Source organism: Xiphophorus maculatus, chromosome 1, assembly GCF_002775205.1.
Source record: "Xiphophorus maculatus strain JP 163 A chromosome 1, X_maculatus-5.0-male, whole genome shotgun sequence".
Lineage (NCBI taxonomy): Eukaryota > Metazoa > Chordata > Actinopteri > Cyprinodontiformes > Poeciliidae > Xiphophorus > Xiphophorus maculatus.
In genome coordinates, this window is record NC_036443.1 from 21732598 (window position 1) to 21750940 (window position 18343).

At 37.4% G+C, this 18343-nt stretch overlaps 1 protein-coding gene across 1 annotated transcript in view; it reads right to left on the reverse strand.

Annotated features, from left to right (window-relative positions):
* Positions 1-15872, reverse strand: part of LOC102216698 (cadherin-4-like) — a 264176-nt gene extending 248304 nt beyond the window's left edge. The window contains exons 1-2 of the mRNA XM_023337259.1: positions 15559-15872; positions 13866-13977 (exon numbers count right to left, since the gene is read on the reverse strand). Coding sequence (XP_023193027.1) covers positions 13866-13977; positions 15559-15615 — 169 coding nt within the window. The 5' untranslated portion in view covers positions 15616-15872. The remainder of the gene's footprint in view (positions 1-13865; positions 13978-15558) is intronic.
* Between the last annotated feature and the right edge of the window lie 2471 nt (positions 15873-18343).

Consider the following 18343-nt stretch of genomic DNA (forward strand, 5'->3'; position numbering starts at 1 on the left):
TCTTTTGTTTACTTATGTTTTCACTCATTACCTTTTTTTCTTGTTTTGTTCCTTTCAGTAGTTATTTAGAGAGAGTTTTGTTTTGGAAGGGTTTACTGCCAGTGCAGCAGTTTGGGATCTATGGACCTGAACCACCTGTTGTATATGAACACCACGTTTCCTTCTTCAGTTTCAGTTCAGTCAACCACATTAAGCGATAAGATCAAATCATCTTTGTCATTTTATCTTGCTTCCAGCCTCCATTTGTTCCAGGTTTTTTCACTACTGTCTATCTTTCTTTTGTGTTACCCAGCTGCTTGCAAATCTGATGGAAGCTTGCTCCTCTGGAAAAAGGTTGGACTGTGTATAAGAACTCTGTGCCAACCCGCTTGGAAGCTTCACTCAAAATGATCAAGACTTACTGTGTGAACTCACAAGCTACCCACCTGGCTTCTGCTTTAATTGCTGTAAGAACTACCTGCAAGAAGCCTCTATGAACTTACCCTCTGTTGTAAATAAACAAAATCTGGAAATATTCCTAACACTGAGTTAATGCTTTGGTCTTTCAGTCTCTATGAAATCATAAAAGACCAATCTGGCCAGCCAACAGACTTTGAAAAAAAACACAAGTAAAAAAAAAATACTCCACTTATTTACAGAAAAAAATTGGTCCATTATGCAAAAACTGGCACAGCTGCTTCCTTTTCTCTTGTTTTTTGTTTCACAAACTAACGTCCCGCTCCTTCTGGCAGGAGAGGTCTCCAACGCTTCCAGCCCAAATTAATAAAGGAGCTCTAAAACCCGTCAGTGAGCTCCACTGAAGGAATATTGTTTTATGTCTCCACGGTGTTCAGCCATGAACCTCACTGGTACACTTCTGATTTCTCTAAAGTCTCCTGCCGTGTGGTTCTTCACAAAAGCCCACCATTAGGTTGGACAAACTGGAAGAATGAGTTTTGCCATTGTAAATGGTTTCACAATTAAAAGAAATACTGAAAATAACACATTAAGAACTAATTGCAGCACAGCAGACATCCAGTTGAGAAGTCTATTTTTCTAGTTTCCATGAGAAAATGATGAATTGCTTCCCTGAGATTTTTTTATATGTGTAGCAGGTTTCTGTGCACAAATATTACTTTATTTTACCAAACAGCATTTGTTCCCCTGATACAGACTTGAAATATTTCCATTTTAATTTTGTAGCATGAATTTTAGCTTATAGATTCCTGTAGGGTTGCACAGTATCAGAAAATGTGTTTTTGCGGTGGTACTGCCAAGTATTGCAATCATGATGTTATGATTCACTCACTTAAACAATGTGAAGAAGTTCTTTAGTTTTGTGTCGCAATAATGATTACCATTTCATAAATTCTACTGCTCTAGTACCCTGATGTATTCAGTAATAAACCAAAGATTTATATAACTTCAGTATAAGCCTCAAACTATTATCCCGTTGTTATCACCCTGTCAAACATAAAGAATCTAAGAGAAATCAGTGGCCAACTCGAAGCTACTGAAATGACCGACCAGGCATGCACTCAAAAATCCAATCTTTCCAATCACCGAACGTACTATGTGCAAGTGTTACCAGGTCTTACTGGCAATATCACTTTTCAAGTGATAACCTTTAGTTGGTAAGGAAGATCTATCCATCCATCCACTGTCTTGTGCTTGTCCAGGGTTCAGGTTGAGAGCCCTGGACAAGCAGCTCTGAACCTACAGACAGGTTCAGACTCCCCTTTCCTCTGCCACTTGGACCAGTTCCTCTGGGGAAACCCAAGTCTTCCCAGGTCAGTTTAGAAACATTGTCCCTCCAGCGTGACATTTGAATATCCTCCCCATGGGATATGCCTGGAGCACCTAACCAGAGAGGCATCTAACCAGATACCTGAACCACCTCCACTGGCTCCTTTCGATGTGGAGGAGCCATGGCTCTACACTAAGACCCTCAGTGTGAAAAGATAAAGAAAGTTCCAAGATAAATTCAGTACCAGAAAGGAGTTTTAAAAAAAGACATCAGAAGAAGCTGAGATAGTCGGAAAAGTGACTGTTGTTCATTCAGGGTGCAACAGCAACACTGTTTCGTCTTTACAGAGGGAGTCTGCCATTTTAGTAACATTAGGCAACACCACTAGCTAACCATGCTACAGTAAAAATATGAACTCACTCATATTTTATTCCTTTTTAAAATTCATAAACCCTGGGGTTTTTTCACTCTCCTTAAAACTCATTAGATGGAAAACCTTTTATCAAGTAACTTTGACAGAACTGTATTATAACTACTAGAATGTAGTGAATAGAATTTGAATTTATCTGTATGATTAGATTGATTTAATTATATATTTCTGGGCGTGCCATGGTGGCGTAGGGGATAGTGCGACCCATGTTTGGAGGCCTCGAGTTCTTGACGTGGCCGTTGCGGGTTCGACTCCCGGACCCGACGATACTTGCCGCATGTGTTCCCCCCTATTTTTCCCCCTTTCCTGTCAGCCTATTTTCATATAAGGGACACTAGAGCCCACAAAAGACCCCCTGGAGGGGTAAAAAATATTTTTTTATATATTTCTGTGTACAACTTAGATTACTGTTTTGTAAAGTGCCTTGGCATTATATTTGTTGTCAGTTGGAGCTACATAACTAACCTGATTTAAAAGCTGTATTGATCTGAAATAATCACACACATGGTATGAGGTCACCATTTAATATAAATATTTAATTGTTGTTGACAACTTTTTGTAAGGGTGCCCTGTTTGGAGGACCTTTATTTTCCCCCTTATTAGCTTTTCAAGTATTGAATAGCACAGGGCGAGACACCATAGGACTCAGCATTGTCTTCTCATTAATTAACATTAGTGACGCTGTTTTTTTTAAACCCCCTACTCCTCTATCTGTGTCTCCCTCAGTCTCTTGTGTCCTTCTTGAGCTTCCTTGTACAGAGACAATAATTTGACTGTGTGGTGAACTTAAGAACTAAACGGGCGAACATTCACAAAGGAGTTCAGGACACAATTAGTGATTACCAGACAGCTATGTCTTCTGAGGGCTTCCATCCTTCTTTTCATTCTCCCTTAACAAAGACAAGGGAGCTTCAAGCAAAGGGAATAGCATATGAGGCTGTAATGCTCCTGAATCTTTCCTGCCCACAGACGGATCACACACTTCTACTGTTGATTAGGGAAGTATGAGAAATGGACAGAAGTTTCATTAATTAAATATAATGATCTGATTTTAGTCTGGAAACTATAAAGAGCAAAGAGATAATGGAGGGCAGGGTTGGAGGTGAGAATACCATATTTCATTAATTTTTCACACCACTGTTATGAGGCACTTTTAATGACAATGGCTGCAAATGAGATTTTCACTGTGTCTCTTTTTATTATGTTTTTGCTATAAGAAAACGGAGTAAAGTATTTTTTAGAAGAGAATTGTCCGCAGCAAGCTCAGATCTATTTAATTTGCCCTGTAAAAACAAAAAGATTAAGAGAAACAATGGCGCATATAAAACCTATATCTACAAGACATTGTTACTTTTGTCCCTTTATCCAGCATCGTTTTTCTTTATTAGCTATGACACACAAACAAAGCTGAAGGTAATGTAGTTGCAATAGCGAAATCACATTGATTTTAGTTGTAACTAAGGCTATAATTAAAACTGTGCCAGAGAAACAGCATTAAATCAGTAACTGCCCATACTACAGTTTCTGTTTTCAGACCTAAGGTTTACTAAAATAATGGTCAGTGAGTCAGTATTTCTGGTTTTATACCATCATATCGATTAAAATCATTCTGTATTTTCTTACGATGCAAGTTACAATGCAACTACAAACTTCACAAACATTTTTAAGATGAAGCATAAAGAAAATGCCATGGTGAGTCAAGAATTGTACAAAAATCTAAAAAATGTGGTGTGCATTTATTTCAAAGTGTAATTTTCATCTCCTACTGGCACAGAAAATATTTCTGCAGAGGAATTTATGAACAAACAGTATGATCGAGACCCAGGATAATATCAAACAGGTAATCAAAAACATAATACAGTTCTTGCAACATCTCACTGAATATTGTACAGTCTAGGGCTGAGTGTATTCTGTGAACCATACAGACTCTACACTCACTTCCACAGACAGTTGAGATTTCACAGTTGAGTGTACCAATTGCCTACATTTCGTAAGACAGATTTCTTCATTTCCAATAATCCAAATGGATACTAGCAAATTTAATGAGCTCATCTGGCACAAAGCCTCGTTTCTTCTCCACCAGGGCAGCAGTCGCACGACTGTCAGTGCTGCACAGAGAGTGGCAGTCACACTCCTTGTGTCTGGTTGCTCTGACTCTCAACGTTCACTTAACAGCACTCAGCATTATCAGCTAGGTGTTGCAAACTAAACACTTCAATGTAAAAAGTGACCCTTTGTGCAAAAAACCAATACTGTCTATTCCTGCGAACACTCAGAGTGAAACATGGTGGTGCTGCTGCTTTAGGGAAGTTTTTCTTCAAGAGGGATTGTAAACCTGGTTGATGCAATCATGGATGAAGCTAAAAAAATGTCATACTGGAAGAAAACCTCTTAGATACTGCAAAATACTGCACAATAATATGGTATTTTGCAGACAGTATCAAAGAGGTTGGGGACAACAACCTCAATATGTAAGAATTAGCATTAGCATTAATGTATACAATTAGTTAACAGGGCCTCATGATTTCTTCAAAACTCATGAGAGAAAAAGTACATCTTTCCTTCTACTCTAATCACTATGTTATCTTCCGACAGTAACCAAGTAATTTACATAGCATAACTGCAAAGTTAAAGCAAAGTGAGGTGGTTTTAAAGACTTATTTGGGAACAATCCATTCCTAACGTTTTCAAGCAGAAGAGTAGTTACAAGAGCACATTTTTTGAAGATGCTTAATACGAAAAATCAATGCACCAAACAATATGCAAGTAAATCCCATCAGCTCCTATGCAGCACTAATCTACCAAAAGAACAGAGAGGAAAACCTGTTCTTATTGTTTAATGTGTGCGTATTTGCGCTTGTAAGATAAAGGGCATATGAGAGAGTGCTAATATTGCCCCTTGTCATCCTACAGCTGTCAAAACCTACACCAACCATCTGTTCATTGAAGAGCTGGAGTCCAGACAAAGTATTTAATAGGGTTTAATGTCTTCAGGAGGGCCATAACCTTCGTCCTATAGTACCTCAGAAGGCTCATCATGCTGAGGCAGAGGGTCTCTAAATGTACCGAGCAGATGACAAGTATGCAGAGTTCACACAAGCAGCTGAGTAACTTAATCTGCAGGAAGTGTCCAACATTTTTCATTTGCTCTCCTTCTACCTGCTGCACCATTTTTATTTGCAATTCATCTTCAAATTCAGTGAAAGTAATGGTTTCCACCTGCTTTTTCATACTGCATTCTTAACTTTGTAGTGACTGGCTTACAAAAGTCTGCACAGTATCCCTTTTCCTAGACAACTATGTCAATGTGCATTATGCTTTCAGTTAGAAAAGGCTCACAGGGACGTGACTGTCTGATCCTAGCAATATTAATCAAATGTACTGTTGCAGTCGTAGTCCCACCATACTTCTGTCTCATTTATCACATAAATCACTTATGAACTGCCCCAACAAGGTAAAGAAAACCTCAACCATGTGGCTAAATCATCAATACTGGCCTAGCTAGAAAGTCATCAGAAATTCCTAAAGTCAACTGCACACATACTATATCCAGCATATAATACATGAGGTTATAGCTACAGCTCCCTCAGGCAAGATTAGCCTATGGCCTAAAAAGCACTAACCAGCACCTCAGTAAGTCTCTAGAGTTGTCTCTGGCATGCAAGATACAACGGGAGCCTGCCAGATATATTGCTTTGATTAATAATCAGTGAAAGCAGATGTGGCTGCTCTTGTGTCAAAGACAACATATTCTTATAAAAACAACACCTAAATCATGTAATGGCTCAAACAGATGGCTTGAAGATGGATTTGCATTGATTTTTTTGCATCATGGCCGAGTTTAAACTTTTTATGGTGTTGGGTTGCAGATAATTGCTTTTGAAAATCCTGGGAGATGGTCTTTCTCTTAAAAAATGACAAAAGAAGTTAAACGCAATGATCCAAAAGTAGAAAGAAAAAAGTGAAAATAATGTAAATTATTTAGGCAGATGCAGGAACTTGGCAGAGAAGGCTGTGTTCCAACAATGTCAAATCTCCATTAGGAGCCCCTATCTGGTATCGACCCAGAAAACACTGCAGGCTATGTGTCATGAGATTTGGGGCAAGAGGTAAACAGGAAATCAAAAACAATCTAATTCAGTTTAAGGGTGGAGGGAAAGAGAAAACTGATGTATTGCCCATCCCTATGGAGGATGTGAAAAGAAATGGCTTCTTTTATTCTGGTTTCCATGAGTCATCCATTCCGACAGACTGTAGTCCCCACATTATCAGCATCACCACTGAACCACTGAAAAATGTGTGACAGCTCTGGTTTTCAGAAGAAGGGGAGTTTTCCTTCTGTGCTTAACCCCAGAGCAAAAGATCCCGTAACTTTATACTTGCAATGCATCTGCTTTTAGGTTTGAAGAAGAAAAAGGTTGTTCAGAATGCAAAGCCAACAGCATCTGATGCTATTAGCATCAGTATTAGATTGTGAAAAATCACCTAAAGTTTTACTGGAAAGTTTGAATTTCCCAAGGTTTTCTAGATGACTACTGAGAAAATCAATTTTGAAAATCTTATGCTGGTGAAAAACAGTAATATTTTAAAACATAATCACACTGAGACCATTTTTACAGCTAACATAACATGGATTTTTTGACATTGTAGTGTTTTTAAACACAAAAATAAAGAAAAAAAGTCTTATTGGCTGAAGGACAGAGATTAAAAAAAGTATTAGGTTGTTACTCAGAAGATTAAACTTTTAGGTTTCAGTTGGCAAATTACCCAGAAAATCCCACAAAAGCAAAATCCCATATGCAAAGTTACTTTAAAAACCAAGTACGACTGAAGGTTGTTTTCAGATTTTAGCATTTAACTACTTATTTACACTTCTGTTTCTTATCTCATTAACTCTTTCTCACACAGAACTGTTCCACTTTTGCACTTATTAGCTGGGAATGCTAATAGTAGTTAGCTTTTAGTGTAGCACAGCATTTAGCATATCCTACTTATTTTCCAATTTGAAACTAGAAATTTAGGGTGAGTACAGTGTCATGCCCCCAATCTACTCTTCAACTTCAGTGATATGCAAGTAGTCACTTGTGATCTTAATCTGTTTTCTGGTTTACTTTTTAATGGGAATTCTCAGAATATTCTCCACTACAATTCTCTTTTTTAGGGTTACTTCATGAGCATTAGCTCTTGCCATAATCTGCTCTGTTCTTTGGCTTTACTGCTTTATAAATTTCATCCTTTCTAATTAGTTCTTTACTTTGTTCTTGTGTTCATTCTTTGTACATTTGAATTATTTCCTTAGATCATTGTCGGGCTTTTGAGTTGTAGTTCAGATCCCTCTGTTAATTAGTCTCCATCCCTCAGTTTCCTGCTTTCTCCCAGCCACAGGTGTACCGCATTTCCTCTGATTAGTTCATTGGTTCCTTTGTCATTTCCACCCCTGCCTTTACATATAAGGTCACTGGTTTTCATTGTTCCCTGCTGGATTCTTCTTTTACTTTCTCCATTCGCTACCTGTGGTCCACGACCAGCTCTCTGCAGTTTTTCTATAATTCCTCTTATTTTATTAAAGTACTCTGTTTTGACCAAAGTTTTGCTCCGCATTCGGGTCATTTCCGAAACCAATCTCCATCAGCTTCATTATATGGAGAGCAGTGGGGGAATTCATTAAAATAAATAGGAAACAAAGGAGCAAGAGGAATTGATCATAATCAATATTCTCAAGGCAATTTTCAACAATATTATCAAATCACACATTTCCCTGATATTGTGCAGCCCTACTAGCCAAGTCTGACAAAAGCGACTTGCATCATATTTTGAGAATCTTGAAGAGTACAAAACACTAATGTTTTTTTTTATATATATATTTTATTCTTACACTAGAAACTAAAAAAGGCAGCATATCAAAACACATTAGTTTCAATAAAGTTGCAACATAATGAAGAATAACAATCCTACTGGAAAAGGCAAAGAATACATTTAAATGACAACAAATGCAAGGTTAGCAGAGTGGACTCAGTGAGCACAAAGCATCATCCACAGACAACACTGTCCAAAGGAATACAAGCACACAACACATGAAGTACCTCTGTTTGTATGGTTACTCATATTTAACATGAAAAAGTGTGTATAATTGTTTAGACGTTCAGTAATGTGAATACATAGTACTGAGTGTGGCAGGTGTTCAGGAGTATTCAGATACACTTCACTTCTTCTGTTCAACCTGCAGTAAGTGTTTGTTTGTATTAAAGGAGCTTCTTCATCTGTTCTGGAGGAATAAAATATGTCTGATGTTGCCAGTGACAAACATTTGTACTATTCATTGTAAAACTGTGCATTTCAATTCTCCAATTATAAACATTGGAACAAAGACAACAGCTGATTCCTACAGGTTTCTAAGAAACATGCAAACAGCGATGGGCAAAAGCATTCCAGCCTGGCCCAAATGTAGGAGTAATGCGTTAAAAGCAAAATACATCCTACAGCTCACACTCGATTTGGGAAGTTAAGCATCAGCTAAATAAAAAGCTCTCAGGAAAGCGATCTTCAACAAATATGTGCTTCTCTAGGGCACTTTGGATTGCTGGGGTTTTCAGAGTCATTAAAACGACACTTAGAGGAGGAGACATCAGCTGTTTATTTACACAATCAATTGTTGCTGCTCATAAATCTGAGTTAGGAGGAAAAGTTTACTTCCAAGTGAGGTTAATTCTTACACAATGACAATGATCAAAGTTGAAATGCTACGATCTAAAAAAAAATACTACATAAAACAGACTGAATAAGTATTGCTTGTTTGAAAGATCGCGACCATCACCATTATGACCAACCAACAGAAGATTTACACTGAAGCTTCCTCATACTTAAAATCTATTGCAGAGCTAAGTTGAAGAATTTGTTGTTTACCTGGAGGCTAGATAAGAAATGTGTCATTGAGGGTTTTTTCAAAGGAGGAGTACAGAAATTTTAATTTTTTGAATATGTGCAGGTTTGTGCATATATGAATATGTGCAAGATTCTGATGATATTCTATAAATTTGAAATGGAGAGTGCTGTTTTCTTTATGTGTGTGCAGAATCTGAGCTACTAACACAAAGAAGCTGAAAGAACTGATAACGAACACCAGCTCTGTGCTTCGCACAACCCCAGAGCCCCTGAAGCTGATGACCCAAGCTGCTTAGTATAATGTACAACTTTGGAATCGTCTATGCAACGTGGGAATAATACAAGAGAGCATTTACAGCCAACGGATTCTCCAACTCCTGAACAAAAAGGATTTGTGCCATTACAATTTAGCCAAATTCATCACATTTTTATTTAGTTTGATATTTGGCAAAATGGTATTTCTTTTATTAGTTTTAACTATACATTTGATTTTAGCTGTTACTCTGTTTTTCCCCAATAATTTAAAATAAAAGTAATTTCTCTTGAAGAGTAATAAAATGCCGTAAGAAGTCATTAAAATTCCCTGTAAACACTGCAGATTATTAATCTATACTTGGCAATCTCACAATAGAAAAAAACAATTCTAAAATCAAGCAAAATGTAATTTTATGCAAAAGCAGGATATAGGTTATATAACAACAAATATTTTACAGATAATGTCTACTGGCTGTGCAAAAGGATGGATAGGAGTCTTCCAGGTTATCTTTAACATAAATTGTTCACTCTATGGAAATGCAAATAATCATTTCAGTTGGTAATCTCATTTGACATGAGTTTTCTTATAGACATACTGTAGAGTATCATAAAACCTTTAATTCTGTAATTATCAATAACTTAGATTCCTTAAATACAGAGTATTATACTGTATTTCTAACATTTTCTTCGGTTAATTTTGATTTCCAATTCAAATAAAAAAATTATTTAATCAGAAAAGAAGACTTGTGACCTTCTTATCCTTAGCTAACATGTTTCTGGTATTGTACAAAAAAAGACTTAAAAAGAAAAAGAAATATGAAGTCCAGCCACATCTGAAGAACTACTGACTGTAGTCAGTGGCTCTTTAAACACTGACTATAGTCATACTGCACGAACATTATAATCTCCTACAAACTCAAGAATAGGTTTGGCTTCATAATCTGTTCAAGGCTGCGTTTTGGCATTGCTTGTAAATCCTTTCTACCAGAGTTTTTTCTTCCACTCAACTTTCTCTTAATACAGCAGTCTGTTTTATGATTGTGTAGGTTATAGCCAAACCACAGTAAAACTCCATAAAAGTATTTTAAAAATCTGTATTAAACATGAAATATGAAAAATGAAGAAAATTTGTGAAATGTAACATCCCATGTGTAATGATTCCATATTTAACTTTTGAATAGAATATCTGAAATACATTTTCCTAGTTTCTTGATCTGAACCGGAATATTTAAACAGCACAGACTATTTGAGTAGATAACCCAAGCTCCATTTAACAGGCTCCACTGAAGGGTGAAAAGTTTCTGAGCACTTTTTAAAAGGTGCCAGACAGTTAAAAAAAAATAAACTTTTTTAGACTGGTCTAAATTAGGACTATTGTTCACTTGAAAGAGGATTAATACAAAACAGCATTGTGAGAAACTTTTTAAAATTGCTCATTAGGGAGTTGACCTTGTGAATGATCAGTGAGCAGAGTAGAACGGCATTGAAATAGAAGATAAAACACAACAATGAAAGGGAGAAGCAGTTCTTTCAGAGAAAAAAAATATATAGTGCATGGAAATTTGACTTTGCAACAATGGCTCTTTACACGTATGGTATTTGCCAAAGGTAGCCACTATTTTTATGTTTTTAGGTAAATTAGGCACATCAGAGTGAAACATTACACTGTCCTCCTTCCTGCTGCCCTCCTGTCTAGACCAGGCCAAGCTACCCATCATGACCAAGGTCCTAGTTCTGTCCTTTCCATTATTACCCCTCATGGCTAACATGAATATATTTATGTTTGTGCACGGGTGTGTGTGCAAGAGAGGGGTGTCATCAGTCTTTCCCTCATCTGACGGTTTTGGGTTAAACAATGTTATTATTAAAGCCTTTGCAAAGCCACTTCCTGCTTTACTACAGTGACACCCCTCTCATGTCTGAATCAAAATGCCTAACCTCTGTAAATCACATAGAAAGTCTGGCTATTTCATAGACTGAGTGTGTGGGTGCGTGTCCACAGCATCTGTGCTCTCAGACACAAATGAAGATGACAGTGCAGCTGTGAGGAATGGAACTTTTCAAGCAGAAGGGACAAAACAAATGAAAAATTCTAAACAAAACAATCTGTTTTAGTTGTGATGTAAAAGAACATAGTCAGTAATATTAAAGTATTTTCAAAACAACAGTGCAAACATTTGCAAAAAAAAAAAAAGAAAGAAAAAAAGCATCATGAAGACAGAGGAACACTGCAGTCAGTGTTAATTTTGATTAACACTGAATAAGTTTAAAGTAGAGTTAAGTTATCAATTTGTGAATAAGTTTAAAGTAGAGTTAAGTTATAAAGCAATATCCCAGGCTTTGAACATCTCAAAGGACAGTGTTTAAGACATCCTCCAAACATGGAGAGAATGTGGCCCAGCTTCAAATCTACCAAGACATGGCAGTTCAATAAACTGACAGCTGGGGAAGGGACGACATCAATCAGATAAGCCATATTCAGAGTTCATGTGAAAGAATCTGTCAAAAGTAAAACTATGAAGACTGCACTCTAGAAATCTGTCCTTAGCAGAAAAGAGGCAAAATGAAAAATACAGTTAAAGGAAGCCATCGTCTGGTCAGAAGAAACCAAAAACAAACTTTTATACATATCACTCTGACCAATTTCACAGTGAGAAATGGCAGCTTGTGAAAAATGGCAGCCTTATGCTGTGGACAAGGGCTCTAGTGATGGGATGAAGGTCAATATATTGCATTTTTGGAAGTTAAACTGAGTAGAGGTGGGAAAAGAATTGAGACTCCTCCCAGAAGGATAATGACTATAAACATAGATCCAGAGCTACAAAAGATCAGTAGACAATTACTTTAGATCAAATCCTATTCATTGAATAAAACATCCCAGTCAAATGCTAGACCTAAATTCTAATGGGAATTTGTGACAAAACTTCTCCATCTAATTTACCTGGAGCTGAGATATTTTGCAAAGAGCGGAAAAAACATGTTAGTATCTATGTAAATCTGGAAGACACATGCACCAAATGTTCTGCAAATTATTGATTCGGAGGGATGAAAACAGATACATGCCACACTTTTATTTTATCTTTTCTATATCTGTTTTCTTCAGATTCAGTTTTAAGCGTTACTTTGTATTGTCATACATGGAAAAATCTTTTCTTTTTGGTATTCTGTTACAACATATAGAGAAGTCCAAACTGTGATAAATATGTTTGTAAAACAATATACTACAATTCACAAGAGGTTTAGACTTGAAACTGCCTTTAGTGTGACTTACACTCTGTACTTTCTGTGCAGCTACACACAGGAACCTGAAAATAAGCATGTTAGCCCTACCAAAGATTAGTTTATGTGTGAAGGCAGATAGTGTGACAATTTCATCTCTCGGAGACCAAACTAGATAAATAATGCTTGCTGGAATAAACGACTCCTGTGCAGCAGGGATGGCTCATTCTGTGACTATTTGTGATTGTGTTGACACCCCCTGCTGGGCTGAAGACATCACTGCCGCACTTAGAGCAAGCCCACTGCAAGTGACAACATCCCACATCCAATCCCACGCCCAGCCAGGATGCAATAAGCTGAAGTTAATGAAACACTAAAATAAGCGATGATACCTCCACCACTATAATATCACAACAAACAAACACATGCATGGACACATTCAATAAAGTAAGGCAAAAATGTATTGCAATTCACTGAGACTGACTGTACAGCCTGGATACGGAAAAATATTCAGTGTGTCTGTGTGTGTGCGTGCGCCTTTGTCTGTGGGCGTGGGTGTGTGCATGGGCAAAGTCAGGACATGGTCTCAACAGATGAATCTCTGCCAAGTCTCTCACAGCTAAGGAGAGTGAGAAATATAAACCGTGCAGCTGCCGGAGACACAGAAGACACAAAAAAGAGCCATTGTTGCCCACAGCAAAACAATGCAGCTTGAGCTATGAGAGAAAAAAAAAAACATTTGGATCAATAGAGAATTGCAATTAGCTCACATTGGCAGGAGCACTGCCAGATTAGACACAGGATGTCGATTCCATTTCCTGCACTATCGGGTCCTCAAACTTGCTTGGCTCGTTGTGTAATCGAAGCAATTCGCATAAAACTTGGTAAGATAATTTAGTGTGAAGGTCACAATAAGTGAAACATGGATGATGACAAAAAAGCATTGAAGTGGAAAAAGCTGAGCAGTGTTTTAAAAAAAAAATAACAAAAGAAACACATAGAAAAAAAGTTGAACTAATACACTTGGAGAGAAACAAACAGTAAAGTGTTTCACATTCTAATATTAAACAAATCAAAATAGTTACTGCATAACCTTGAGTAAAGAAACAGCTGCTCCTACAGAACAGACTGGATTATGAACATTATGTTCAGCTTCAGGAATTTTTGCAGGTTTCTGCTATGATACATTTTTGCTTAACTTTGCCACAAGTGTTACTTAAATACTGTGATGAATGCAAACTAGCTGTAAAACAGGGAATCTGCTGTTTTATCTGAAGGACGGGGTGTTTTTACTCGACTGTAAATAGTCTCGACAAAATGTAAACCACCTGACAGCCTAATTAAGATGCTTACCTTTAAGTACGCCCTGGCCTTGCAGTACATCCCTCGATATCTGGATAAAGTAGAAGCTTTGCGAGAAGCCAGGTCGACAGGGACCTTGGGAGGCGTGCTCCCCATTATTCCTCTGGTAAGACGACAAAATACAGCATCAGACATCAATAAACATATATTCTATTGATTTTTTTTTCCTGTAAACTGTGTGCCTTGGGAAAATGCAACAAATAAAACAACAGCGAGCAGTAAGATAATCAGCAAGTTTTGCAACTGGTTTTTATGTTTTGCTTCTGTGAGGGGTACGCATGCTACTGATTGATGTGTCCCTTAAAGTTGTAGCTTGTAGTTTAATGTGCTCTTTTACTTTGTTCCTTAAAGTAAACTGTCAACTGTAAAGAGGAAGGTTAAGGATGCACAGCCGGCATAGATTTTTCTTTAAAAGTCTATTCTCCGATTCGGGCCACTTCCGATTTTTTATTCTGAGAGCTTTAGCACATAAAAGATGAAAGCAATTTACCAAAGGTTCTGTGATAGAGGCGGCAGCTTTAAATCCAACAGGAAATAAATTACAAAATTATTACCATTCATCAGATTTTTAGTTAACGCAAAAAAGTACGGCAATATATATGTCAGTTGTTACATTTATGCACGGAAAACAGTGGGAGTTCTTAATTTTTTGCTCATTTAACTATAGGTATAAAATAAATCTGATTTTTCAGTCTTTGACCGTCCAAACAGAGATCACGGTCGATCAGGGGAATATTGATCTATCCTGATCTTGGTCCATCAATTGCTGCATCTGTGGGTTAGGTGTGATGCTGAGGGTTAAGTGAGACTCCTATGCACAGCAGACCAAGCAACATGAATGCAGCATCATTTTCTCCCTTTTATTCTAGCTGAATGGGGAACTGCGCACTGCATGAGTGTAAATGTGTTAGTGTGTGCACTTTATATACTAATCAAACTGTCTGCACACAAGTTTACACCAGAGATTTATTGCTTAGTGATGGTTAAATTTAATGATCTGACCCACTCAAGCAGCCAATGTGTCCAAAACACACACACGCGCGCGCGCGCAGCCCTGCATGCAGAACAACACAAAAAGCTGGTTAGGTGCATATTAAAGGCATTATAGCATTGCAATTTCTAATTTTGATTTATAGCAATGGAAGATTAAAATTTACTGAGCTATAAACCAAATAGTGAGTAACAGGGTTGAAACTGCAGCAGGGAGAGAAAGACTTGGAGCGCCGTCAGGGAAAAAGCCCACCGGCAGAGACTTCATTTAGGTTTTATTGATTAAATACCAAGAAACAAACTTCTAAGTTTAACTTTATACAGGAGATTGCATTACAATTAAATCAAAATTGGATAGGACTAAATTACTTTGGTAAAGAAGCCATTACCCTGGTGAATAGGTGGTGCGTAATTTAACTTGTGTGGGATACTGCTGCTCGGCAGCGCTGAAACGGCTCCAATTCTGAGGGAAAAGCCTGCCAGTACAAACGGGACCGACTTGTTAGGTCTCACTTTTATTTGTTGTTATATGTTGGAAATTCATTAGGGAACCAATTAGCTTAGCCTACTTGTAGGAAAATAAGGAGCAAGCGCGGCTCGCGTTGCAGCAGCACACCGCAGCGGCTCTCTCTGCCTGTGTGACTTTCTCATTATTTATCACAAGCTTTCGAAAACAAAAAGAGAGACATCTCACCCAAATTGTATCAAAAAGAAGAGCTGTTGTCAGGACCACTGCGAAGTCAGTCCTCATTGTGACGAGTAAAAGCGAGTCAAAGCTGCCTGGACAAGGAGCAGGAGAGAGAGAAAAGAAAAGAAGGTCGCTCCGCGGTTCTTCCTCGGTGATTGTTTAATTTCCTCTCCCACTTTGGTCAGACTGTTCGCTGCGTTTCACCCTGCGCTCCGTGAGTGTGTGCTGCAGCTCTGTCCCGAGTTTTCCCCGGCTCTTCTCGTCTGCAGGTGAGCGCTCCGCTCAGCATCAAGGCGCAGCCAGCGTCACTCACTCCAACCCCTCCTATCAGCCACCCGGTGCAGCAGAACTCCACGCATGCACTTAAAGACACACTCGTTGCGGCTCTTGCAACTTTTCACCGGTGCTTGAAGAGAGACGTGGTGTGCGGGTGGGATCGGTGATTTAAAAAGTGAAGATTTAAAAAAAAAAGTAATAACTTTAGGTCAGAAAAGCAGTCTGTCCAGTAGCGCCGCCAAAGCAATTCAAGAATTTAAATGTATTTACTTATTTATTTGTATTCGTCTGCATTCATCTTCTGCGTTATTGCAGGTTTTCAGTAAAACTTTTAAAGGAGTTATATTAGGAGAAATTTCAAATTAAACCGAGATCAATTATGTAGGTGAAACGATGGCTATGCGCTCCTCTGAGGTAATCTGGATGGATAAATCAGTTAAGACAAAAACCAATCACACCCCTGGCAGTATAGGTATAAAATTATGTCCACTCAAATTTGTTTCTAACACTGTAACTTAAATAAAACAATACCTGCTTTTAGTCACATTTATTTAAAATGAGTTGTCATTGGCTTGTTCCAACATTTTGATTATTTTTCTTTGGTGATAAGCTCCAAGTCTTTGAGGTTGAAAGGCTTCCCTGTCACCTCCCTAATCCTTAGTTCCCTGAACCGACTGGCTACTTCAAAACCTTAATATTACTTCCAGTCTGATTATTGCAAAGATTATTGACCCCATAACTCTTCTCCCAAAAATGCTTGCATGTCAGACAATGGTTCCATGAATACACCAGTGTCCTTGTCACAGTTAAATGGTTAAACCACAATCTGCCAGGGTATAGAAAATGTTATGGTTAATTGAGTGTTCCTTAATTTACATTGAAACCCGGGAAGACTTTTAATGTAGTCACAGAAAACTGTTGGATAATTTTAATAACCCACTAAGATGAAACCTTCAATAGAATCCCTTAAATTAATATTCAGCATTTTTAGTGGGCAGACCAAGTGATAACTCACCTTATAACAGATCCCTTATTGAGACAAAAAGTTGGACTGTTCATTTGTGATGTAACAATGCAATATATGTCAAAAGAGATAAGATGTTATACCATGTTGGGTTCCAAAGAATTTTAGGGAAAAGTGTTTAAAAATCACACTGTGAAATAAAATAAAAAAATCTGCAAATGGTGTACAATAATTCAGTCCAAGTCAGTTTATATATTGCAATGTGGTCATGATTCCAAAAAAAAGTACTGAAATGCTCCTCTTAAAAAAAAAAAAGAAAACATATAGTAGCGTTTTGCATCGTGTGCAGTGAAAAATTGTTTTGTTCAATTTTGATCTAAGAATTCAAACTTGTCCAGATTTTTTTCAGAGAAGAAAATTAATTGTATCTTGTTAAAAGCTGTGCAACGCAGTTAAGCTTCAAGGCAGTTCTACACCATATGCGGTAAACCATTAGCAGTCCATGGCAGCATCTTTTTGCTAATTTTTACCAGCTATTTTTTATATTGCTGTTGCTATTGAAACGCATTGATCTTACAATTGTATGTAAAATGAATTCAATGAAAATAACTTGAATTCTTCCTTGTGTTGTCACACAAACAGTTCAAAAGTAGTGACGGCTGCATGTCCACAGCCAGCAAGATTAGCATTTTGTGACATCACAAAAAGTAAGTGCACAGATTTATTTTAAAAATGTTAATATTATTTGGGCGTGCTGTGGTGGCGTAGGGGATAGATAAGAAAAATTTAGTCTCATAATATTTTTATTTTCTGAGTGACTACATTAACTGTTTTTTATTTCAAAGACGATCCCTTGAGATGTAGCATCTCACTTTCAAGGAGGACCTTACAAAACATAAAATATACAACAATAATACAAATTGTAATAAGAAAATCCAAAATATTATAAACTTCAAACCACAATCACGAAATTATCAAAATTATATTTCACTCTGTGTAGCAAATATACACAGAGTGAAGTCAACACATTTTGAGCGGAACTGCTGGAATAAATTTCTTCTTTTCATTATTTCCTTCCTAATTCTAATGTCTCCAGCTGTGTAAACGCAAACCTAAGAAATAAACAGTGTAAAACCAGTAAACGTCCAGCTACACATCAACAAAAAAACCACAAATCACAAACAGCAGTGAGAAGTGTTTTGCTGTGAGCGCAGGCAATTTCCTTATTTGGAGTGAGATTTACCTGCACAGAGTAGGAGAGTGAGAAACAGATAAGAAGCTTGAGCCTCACTCCAGAAGAGAGTGAGTGGGGTTTGTTGAGCAATTTGAATCAACCACAACACACACAACACCACTCTGATGACTCAAATATCTGAAAAACTAGCCAAAATTGAAAAAAACAACTCAGTGTTGAGGTTTTAAAGCTGAAATGGTTTTATTGTTGTCCAGTATTTCTGATGCACAGCTATTGTCATACACTGCTTATTGTTCTTCATTACATTTAGTTTTAGCCCACAGAAGCACAAACATCACTTGCTATTTGCTTAGATA